The 10,299-nt window shown below is 47.5% G+C and overlaps 1 protein-coding gene across 3 annotated transcripts in view; it reads right to left on the bottom strand.

Moving 5' to 3' along the window:
* Positions 1 to 613: 613 nt before the first annotated feature.
* The window catches only part of HEATR6 (HEAT repeat containing 6), a 340,544-nt gene continuing 330,858 nt past the window's right edge, over positions 614 to 10,299 (bottom strand). For all 3 annotated transcript variants that reach the window (XM_058854556.1, XM_058854555.1, XM_058854557.1), the window contains 11 exons: positions 9,835 to 10,041; positions 9,107 to 9,206; positions 8,556 to 8,917; positions 7,577 to 7,699; positions 6,969 to 7,055; positions 6,041 to 6,175; positions 4,888 to 5,010; positions 3,728 to 3,852; positions 2,614 to 2,710; positions 2,038 to 2,242; positions 614 to 1,606 (listed from right to left, as the gene is read on the bottom strand). In XM_058854556.1, the coding sequence (XP_058710539.1) occupies positions 1,056 to 1,606; positions 2,038 to 2,242; positions 2,614 to 2,710; positions 3,728 to 3,852; positions 4,888 to 5,010; positions 6,041 to 6,175; positions 6,969 to 7,055; positions 7,577 to 7,699; positions 8,556 to 8,917; positions 9,107 to 9,206; positions 9,835 to 10,041 (2,115 nt within the window). In that variant the 3' untranslated portion in view covers positions 614 to 1,055. The remainder of the gene's footprint in view (positions 1,607 to 2,037; positions 2,243 to 2,613; positions 2,711 to 3,727; positions 3,853 to 4,887; positions 5,011 to 6,040; positions 6,176 to 6,968; positions 7,056 to 7,576; positions 7,700 to 8,555; positions 8,918 to 9,106; positions 9,207 to 9,834; positions 10,042 to 10,299) is intronic.

Raw genomic sequence — 10,299 nt, 5'->3', positions numbered from 1 at the left:
CATTCCCTGAAAAAGGCTCCATGACTCCAGGAAGTTTTGGATACTCTCAGCACTTGAGGCCTGCTGAAGCGGCAAGGGTGAAAGAACAAAGCAGATGAATTTTGTATCCCCCAGAGGTTTTACAACAGGCAGGGCTTGCCCTGAGCTCTGTTCAAACATCCAGCCCGGGGTTAGGACAGCAGGCACTTAACTCTGAGAGCCCCAGAGCCCAGCTCATTCCTGGAGGTGCTGATTTGCCCCCAGCAACATCAGAGAGCTCAGTGCTCCCCTGGCTATCAGCAGAGTAAGCACTGAGCAAACACAGAGTAAGTAACACCAGCAGGGAGGAATGGAAGGGGACAGAACTCCAGAACCAGAAACAAATCCATGTGCTGTTAGAACATCCCTGCACCTCCCACAGATGTGCTTGGAGAGCCAAAATTCCAGCCTTGGAGAAGCTACTTTGAACTTTCTGGCTTATGCAGCACAGTACCATCCATCTGGAAACAAGGAATTTTGGTTTTTTTGGAAGACAGGATGAGTGGAGGCAGCAGGGAGGCACAGGCCAGGTGTACAACACCGGGAACACAGACAGGTAAAGGCAAAGGGTGTTTGCTCTAAGCTATTCTTCAAATATTGGCGTATTTGGGTTTATTGCAGGAACACAAGAGTGACAACATTTGCAGTGCTGTGAAAAACAAAATTCTTCCAACCCCCTGCTTTACAAACATGATTCTGGATCCTGCAGCAATAGGAACAAAATGCTTTGAGATAAGCTGAGGGAATAAGCAGCTTTATAAAACACACAGAGGAGGGAAAGGCGTTTGTTTTCCAAGTGGCGACGCTGTGACAGCAAAGTGCACAAACCAGAACCAGGGAGGGCAACAGCAGAGTTCACCAAACACAACCTCAAAAAATAATAATATAAAAATTAAGTCCTAGAGGCATTATTAATTAAGTCTGAAATAAAGTATTTAGTATCAGCAGCAGGAAACTTTTCCTCCAGATGTCCTGTGCAAGGGAACACAGACTGGTGCTCCCTGTGGAAGTTTTGGTCACTGAAATGGGAGTTTCCTTCAAGCTTCTGTCAGCTCCGTGGCATTGGTGTGGTTTGTCAGGACATCCTCCAGGTACAGGGACACTCTCACCCTCGCCTTGCCCTGCAGCTCTCTCTCTATCCCACTGAGATGGTCGATGGCTCCCTGCAATCCTCTCTCCCTCTCCCCCAGGTCCGTGTGCACTCCTGCCTCGTTCTCCTCCCCCGAGGACCTCAGGTACTGCAGGACGTAGGGTTTGATGGCGTCCCCGTGGTCCCTGAGGCTGCCCCCGATGAGGGGCAGGTCTGTGCTCCTCGCCAGCTGCAGCAGGTGCAGCAGAGCCCGGCAGATCTGGGTCCTGAGGCTGGAGCTGTACTTGAACTCCAGGAAGTCCTCGGTGTCCTCGCTCCTCTGCAGGGCCACCACCAAGGCACTCCAGATTTGGCAGAACTGCTCCGTGGAGCCGTAGCATTCCCTCCTGCTGGGGATGGACAGGGCCATGGCTGACTTGATTCGCACTTTGAAGTTCTTGCAGGACTTGACTACAGAGGAAAGGGCACTGAAAGCCTGCGTGGCCCAAGGAGCCTCTCCTGAAAGGAAAAGAAACAACAAAAAAATCCCCTTTTTTAATCAGCTAAAATATGCAAAACTAAAAATGTCTCCTGAATATTTAATGGGCTGACATTGATTGAATTTACTGTGGTTTAAGTGAGAGAATCAGGGGTTATGAAATCAAATAGTAGTTAAAACAGTTAATCTCTTCAAGTTTTACAAGAGGACACTTGGCACTTATTCACACCTATAATCCCACCCTCACATTCTTTCCTTGCATCCAGCTGAACACAGCACTTACACCTGCACTGGCACTGGAAGGAGTCTGTTCCACTGGGAAGAGCCCTGGGACAGCAAGACTCAGCTTTGTTGGCTTCCCCCCATCTTCTCCACCCCAGTGGCACCAGAGGTGATCTGATGAGCCCCACAAGTGCCGAGGCAGCCCCGAGGCAGGGGAGCAGGCTCTCACCGAGAGGCAGGGCAGGGTTCTTGAACACGTTCCCCAGCGCGTAGCACGCGTTCCAGCGCACCTTCATGGTGGCCTCGCTGCCCACCGTGGCAATCAGGGCCTGCAGGGACTCCTTGATGGCCTCCCTGAACCTGGGGTTGGCCACGTGGCAGGGCTGCAGGAAATGGAGCACATTCCCAAGGGCACGGACAGCGTTGCTCTTCACCTGGAACACACAGAAATCTGTCAAGCTTTCAGGCTGTTGGCAGGTTTGATTTCAAGCCTGCTGAGAAATCATCTCAGAGCCAGCAAGGAGCACAGCTGGGATCACACTGTGTCTTCCTGAATGCCACCAGAAAGATCATTCTCTGCAAGTAACCACAAACCAAACCAAAACCCCTGCACTGTGGAAAAGCCAAAATTCCCTGCAACTCAAACACCATAGGAAACCTCTGAGCACCAGCCCTCAGGGAAGGATATGAGCTCCAGTTCCCCTCAAACATTGGGGCAAAGAGACCTAAAGTAACTGGTGCCCTTTTCTTTTTTTAATGCAGGAGTTAACTGCACCAACTCCACCCTCCTTCCCCTCAGCCTTACCTTGTCTCTGTCCTTGGATGCTTCCGTTGCAGACCGTAGCAATTTCAGCAGCAAGAGATCAGAAAGCTCCTCCTGGAAGCTTTGTCCCAGGGTTTCCCTGGCAGGAGAATCACCCTGTGAACACCCAGCTCGTCTGCTCCATCCCCAAAGATGTGATACCACCCCTTATAAAGGCCCATGAACAAACAACCTTCACTCTTTAGAAGGCTAATATGTAAGGCAGACCTTTCTGCATGTGACCACTATGTTTATTAATTTAAAACCAAACTATCAATGCAAGAAAGCTGGTTAGCAATGGTTAAGTCTGTAATAAAAAACAGAGGGCAAGGAATTGTCCAGTGGTAATTCTGTGGCAGGAATATATGATAACTATTTTCCTGTTAAAAATGTAACAGTAGGTTGGGCTTCCCTCAGTCTCTGGCTTGAGGAAGGGTTAAATATTTATTAATTTTACTTCTGTGTTACGTTGAAAGTAAAGGAACCATGTAATTACACCAACACACAAGAAATGGCAAAGTGAAAAGTTTTAAAGAGTCTCTCCTTAGAGTGACAGGACAAGAGGGAATAGCTTCAAACTGAGTGGGCTTAGATGAGGCATTAGAAAAAACCCTGTGGGGGTGCCCAGAGCAGCTGTAGCTGCCCCATCCCTGGAAGTGTCCAAGGCCAGGGTGGACAGGGCTTGGAGCACCCTGGGACAGTGGAAGGTGTTCCCAGATGGATACAGGATGCTTAAACAGTGTCACACTGGCAGACACACAGGCAGAGGGTGGTTAAAAAGCAGGATCCAAGCCAAATTTCAGCTTTTTTTGATGTTAAGTATCACAGAATCATTTTGGTTGGAAAAACCCTTCCAGAGCATTGAGTCCCAGCTGTGCCTGATCCCCACCTTGTCCCCAGCCCAGAGCACTGAGTGCACCCAGGCCTTCCTTGGACACCTGCAGGGATGGGCACTCCAAACCTCCCTGGGCAGGCCCTGCCAATGCCTGACCACCCTCCACCCTTTCCATGGAGAAATTCCTCCTCATGTCCAACTTGGAGCTCTCCTGGCACAGCCTGAGGCCATGTCCTCTGGTCTGTGTGACACCTGGGGACAGGGGCAGGGTGTGCCACGTACATGTTGATGATCAGGGTGTCTGTGAGGTTGCCCAGGGACCAGGCTGCCTTGGCACGGACGTTGGGAGACTTGTCATGGAGGGAGTTCAGAATGGCATTTGCTGTGTCTGCCACAAACATCACATCCTGTCAAAGCAAAAACTGCTGCAAAGTTACAAAGTTCTCAAAACACAGGTGATTTCCCGAGTAACACATTCTGATTTTTCCAGGGAAAATGAGAGAGAGACCAGCTCTGATCATTTACTTTTCTAGGTGACACCTTTTAATGAGCTCATGGTGCTCTCTGCAGCTTTGCCTGACCTTTAATTAACAGTCCAAGCCTGAATGCTGACCAGGCCCACCACCCTTGGGTAGCTGTTACTGAAAAGCTTCAACAGATTATTTAATTCTATCAGTGATTTAGTTACTTTGGATTTTAACATAATTACATGGACTGCCAACCTTATACTCATCAAATCCCACTCTTAAAGTAATTGCTTTTCCAAACTCCCTGTTGAGCTGCCTGTCTAATCTTCTCTTCTATGGCACATTACATGTGCCTATGGTAAAGGATTTTCTTTCAAAGTATTTTGGAATTAAACTCCAAAGTCAGCAACTGCATTTTTTTTTTTATTAAAATCATTCACTTAAAGGTTACATTGTAAAAACTAATCTTCCAGCTCAGCTAAGCTAAGATGATATTTGTAGAAAAAACCAGTTTTTTTTTCTCCAAATAAGTTTATTTCTTAGTTTCAAGAAAAACTGAATGCTTCACATTAAAAACCTGTTACAATCATAGAATTCTGAAGGTTGGAAAAGACCTCAAAGATCGAGTCCAACATTAAACTCCCCAGAGCACAGTACAGCTGTTCCCTTCATCCCAGCTCCCCCTCACCTCTTGCAGCTCCTGTGTGCCAACCTAACCACTCCAGATTCCATCCCTGAGAGCCTGGGAAGATCCTGACCTCTCTCCTTTTCCTCTCACTTCTGCTTCACCTTCCTTAAAGCTGCACTGATTCTGCTCTCACACAAAAGGCAAGAGTGGGTCTGGAGCCAGTGAGGAAAGCTATAAATACACTACAGGCCAAAAGTCAAGTGAATTAATTTCAAACAAATCTATGTTCCACATTCTTATGGTTCATTACCAAATGGCTCAGAAAAAGGGAATGGGCTGGCTCTGACCTGCCTGAGGCACGGGAAGAGGATGTAGACTCCCAGGGCACGGGCAGCAGCAGCTTTCACCAGGGGATTCTCGCTGTGGTTCAGGCCAAGCAGCAACGTGACACACAGGATCTGCTGGTCAGCCTGCAATGAGGAGCAGCAGTGGCAACAGGGGGCTGAGGAGAGCTCTGTCCCACAGGGACACAAAAATTCTCTAAAAGAGCCTCTATCTGAAGGAGCTTCCACTCAGAGCATGCTCTAGATAAAATGAATTGAGCCCACCCAGGGATCAGGAATGCTTCCAGCACACAGGATCTCACTGCTGTTGGGTAAGACCACAAAGAAAATCAAAGCATCAACTCTCATCCAAAGCAGAAGGAATGGCCCATCAGAGCTAACAGAGAGGATGGGTTGCTCTTGCCCTCCTTCCCTCTCTGCCCCTCATTAAGCAGGATGGGCAGGCGGGGTGAGCTCAGCCTGGGCAGGTTGTCAGTTCACCAGCCCATGACAAAAAGGTCAGAGTGGGCACTGACTTGACCCCACTTGGCCACAGGGACAGGAGAGGAGATGGGATCAAAGTACAGGGGGATGAAGCACACGCTGTACTTGGAGAATTCCAGAGATACTGCTGGACCAGCAATTCCTGGGCAAATGAGATCTGGCAGAGCACTCCCAGTGAGGGCACAGTGACACAGAAGGAGCTGCACAATGCAGGGGGGATCCACTGCCAAGGCTTTCATGTTTAAAAGCATATTTCATGTTGCAAAGGGAAAAAACCCACATGCAAATGGGTGCAAAACATCATGCCCTGGCTGTTGGCTCAGCTGGCTCGTCAAAGAATTAACCAGCAGAATAACAATCCCTCAGCCCTCCCTCATGCCATGAAATTCTTGTCCTCCATCTCCTGTGCAATACTGCCAAGGCTGGGTATTCATGGCAGGGCCAAACAGCTGCTGTGACCCTCAGTTTAATTATTCTGACAGGCTAATTACTCCCAACATTGCCCTTTCCAGCCTTCAACAGTTACAGTGCTCAGGAAGAGAAAAATACAATTTGAGAAGGTTTCTTTACTTTTGCCTGATAAGTTTTACAAGGCTTTACACTACTGTAATATGATGGACAAGGAGAAAGCCTCAAAAGTAAAAACACCACGTTTAAAGGTGTGTTCTCATACCTGCAGGAGGCTGAAAGCCTCTGGTAAGATAGAGGACAGGGCATCACAGGCACTTGTCTGGAGAGTGGCATGGGGGGAGTTCTGCAGAGTGCCAGGTAAAGGGCCATTTAACATCATTGTCCAGAAGGTCACAACCTGCAGGAGAAGCAGCCAGGTTCATCTTTTAAACTCAGAAATTAAGCCTAAGTTCTTGTCTTAAAGATGATCGTCATACCCTGAAATTTGAACTGCATTAAATAGCTGCAATCCCACTCCTGAAGCCACACAGCTGAGTGTTTTCATTTGCCTGTCAATTTACATTCATAGCAAATAACAGGAGCCTGATGCTACTGAACACATTTCCTGTCTTGTAGGCTCAAAACAGCATGAGCCAAAGAAATTTTTAAGCTTGTCTTCTGTTCACAGACGGAAGACTTAAAAAGGCCCATACTATACAGCTTCTGCAAACTTAGCCAACAAACAGCAAATACATTTTTCTAAATTCACACATATTGTGGCTCTGGCCACTCTCTCTGAACTTGTGACCAGCCAGAAAATGTGGCTTGGCTCTTTAACAATGCAAATTCACCAAAATTCGGAAAGTTTTATGCAGCAGTAATGACACACAAAATCAGTACCGTTCTTCCAGCTCTCTGAGCTACAGCAGACTGCAAGAGTTGGGAAGAGGAGAGGCAAAGACACAGGGTTAACATCATGTAAAAAGAAATAAAACCCAACACATCTGTCTGCAGACAAGAACAACTGCCAAATTACTGCAGGAAGTCTCCAGTTATTGTCCATACAGGCATCCATAAAGCTGCAGTCTGAGTCCCTTCCTGCTTCCCTGCAATTATTTATCTCATTATTATTTAATTATTATTTATCTGGCTGTGCCAGTGACTTTGCAGGTCAAGGGAAGGAGCCCAGTGAGGTGGAATCTCACACTTACCACGCTGACAGGCACCCTCTGCTCAGGGGCAGTGGGGGAGTCAGGTTTGTGCTGCTGCAGGACACCCGTGCCCAGCTCCTCCAGAAGCTACAAAGAACAAAACGCAAGGAGGTTTTCATCAGGGATGACTCAAGGACCAGGGAACTATAGAGCCTTAACCTAGGACTGCATCTACTCACCCAGGGAACAAAAATAAAAGATTCAGTACTGGTTTGGACTGTTCTGTCCCTGCTAGTACTGAAATTAAGAGGAAATTACTTTCCTACAGAAAGTCTCCAGCAAGCACAGCGTAACAGACTACTGCACAAAGAGGAAATCTTTGGGTCACAGAGTCCAGTCCCTGCAGCTGATGCTCAGCCAGGGAAGGACCAGTGTTGTAGTCCTTGCACTTCCCAGGCTTCCTGGTGACTCAGCAGAACAACAAAATTCTGCTGAGACTTCAAGACTGGAAGCAGAAGGTGCACTTCTCAAAGTGTCAGGGTACTGCATTTCTACATCACACACACAGATGCTCTGAATATTCATCCCCACTCATCTGCATTTTCAAAGCACACAGACAGACAAAACTGACTTGGTAAAACAACGTTGAGTTGTCCTCCTGCTCTTACTTTGGCTCCATGAAGCTGGATGGATGGATCCATTTCTTCCATGCATCTGCAAGCCACTTCTCCAAGTTCTAGGAAATAGCTCTGAGCCATAGGGAAATAACCTTTCACAAGAAGAGCCAACACCTGAACACAGACAAAAGAAATTCCATTCAGCATTTCTTCCTTCTGTCTACCCAAAATACCCCAACTACACACTGAAATGAAGTTAATGGGCTAATCAACCCAGGCACCATATACTGAACTCTGATGTAACAGATACACCTTGCAGCACAACTTCTGAATACCAGAGATGATTAAAAGCCTCCCTGTTCCATTATCTTGTTCAAAGAAGAGCCACAGAAGCACTATCAGGTAGCAAGACCATGAATTATTTACTGCAAGTCAGGGCTCCTGTAGCCAAAAAAACTAAGAGCAAGACATTCTGTACCTCCTGTAACACTGCTGCGGCCTCTTCTGAAGCTGGATTTAACAAATATTTAACAAATATTTCCAGAAAAAGAGTGAAACTTCTTGGGATGCACGTTACAAAATCTTACCCTTTGCTGTGGCTACATGAATTAAGACAGAGCTAAGCCTCAGCATCCACAGGTACTCCTTGAGTCACTCCACAGCTCCTTGCAGACTGTTCTCTCACTGCAGGGCTCTTTCCCACTGTTTTCCATCAAAACTTTAATTTAGATTCTGTATGGAGGAGTTTGCATAGGGAACACTCCCAGTCTGCCAGCACACACCCCCAAAAAATATTGAAAAAAATACTGAAGATAAATTATCACAGGCAGATGAACTTGCTGCAGCAGGTTTGCAGTGGGACAGTCACGCTGTGGCCATGGAATCAAAACGTTTGAGCCACAGCAGCTCAGCCCCACTGCACCAGCAAAGGCCTCAGCCTAAATCTCCCTGAGAAAGAAGGGAGCAGAGGGAATCCACAACTGAGGGAGGCAGCTGGATGTGAGCCAAGCTCCCTGTGAGTGTGTCCCACCTGCAGGGCCTCCAGCCGCAGGGGACACGGCTCGTAGACACTGGCCAGGGACGGGAAGTTGGCGTCGCTGTCGGAGCAGGAATCCTCCCTGGGCAGGGCGATGATGGAGACACACAGGCAGAGCAGCCAGCAGGGCTCTGGAGGGGCACACCCTGCTGGATTGCCCAGAGGGCTCTCCCCTGCCCAGGGCAGTGCTTTCCTCCACTGCTCACAGGAGCTGAAGCGCCGAGGGGTTGCGCTGCCGCTGCTGCTCAGCCCTGAGGAGCTGGGCTGCTGCAGAAGCAGCTGCACCTCTGGCAAAGGGGCCTGGACAGAAACTATTGCCCCCAACAATGTGAGGCTGGAAACTCGAACGTTAACATCTGCAAGAGACAACAGGGGGAGAAGAAAAAGCAAATAAAACTCCATCAGAACCTCACTGATGGACCAGCATCCTCCCTCAGCAGTTTTCAGACAAGATAGATTGTAATTTATAAACATCCACTGCTACTGAATTATAAATTTATGGAGCACAGAGGAGGGGAGGAATATTACAGAGAGAGAATGCAAACCTTTGTGAGAGATGTAGGGCTTGATCTGGTTCCACACCCTGGTAAGCAGCCCAGGTTTCAATCGGCTGTAGGGTGCATTGGAAACCAAGTTTGCAAGGCACTGAAACACAGAGAAAGGTGCTGGTTACAATGTCAGCCTGCCTCAAACACGTTTGTTTTTGCATTTGGAATTTAGGTCACTCAGCTCATTATCTGAGGGCACCTGAAAAAAACCACCTCAATTATCTGCTGTGTGAACACTGGATACAAACTTGGCTCCTAAGAACAAGGATTTAACTACTGTGATGTGGCACAAAGACCAAGGAATTTTAATAGCCCATGGAAGGATTTGTCAATTTGAATTCCAGTTTTGAAGTCAATGTGAGTCTTCAGAATAATTTTATAGGCTCATTCAGCTCCCAAAACTAAAAAAATGCAGAAAAAAGAGAATTGTGCTGAAAAGAAACCCCAAGACTGTGGATGGAACTCTGAGGAACCTGGTCAAGTGGAACGTGTCCCTGTCCACAGCACGGGATTGAAACAAAGTTATCTTTAAGGTCCCTTCCAAGCCAAACCATTCTGTGATTCCCTGATTCTGCAGGATGACTCAGTCAATGAAATCCTGTGAGATGTTGAAGGTCTGTTTCTCACCACCACCACCTCACTCCTCAACAGCAATTCTGTGCAATCTTTCTTCAGGACTCAATCTAGAGAGCAGTGCCAGCCCTTGGGAGCACATTTGCAGGTACCTTGACTATCTGTGTCAGTGTCTGAGAGGAGGACTCTGCCACCAGGGCCAGCAGCAGGCAGCGGTGCAGCTCCCGGATACTGGAAGCAATGGTGACAGAGAAGGGAGTAAAAGCTCTCTTGTGGTCACTGGCATCTTCAGCCACAGAGAGGAACTGCTTGGAACCTTCCAGGAAGGCTGAGAGGACTTGAAGAGCACAGGCACGTGTCTGAAATGATAAAACATTTGTGGTACCTTTTAATGCCTCCTTTGAGCAGGTGGAGAATTTTAAAATGCATTAAATCTTCTCCAGAAAGAGAAAATTCATCTCCAACTATCTTTTTTTCATAGCTTTAAGCAACACCCGAACCAATCCTTTGTTTCCTTAGCCAATACTTCCTATTTATTTCTTGGGCAGTGGCCAAACACTTACTGAAGCCCAGAGAAGACAACTCCTAAGATTAATAGGGGAAACCAGAACAACTTT

The sequence above is a fragment of the Poecile atricapillus genome, chromosome 21 (assembly GCF_030490865.1).
Source record: "Poecile atricapillus isolate bPoeAtr1 chromosome 21, bPoeAtr1.hap1, whole genome shotgun sequence".
Taxonomy (NCBI): Eukaryota; Metazoa; Chordata; class Aves; order Passeriformes; family Paridae; genus Poecile; species Poecile atricapillus.
Note: the sequence above shows the minus strand (reverse complement) of the source record. Positions and strands in the feature narration are given on the sequence as shown.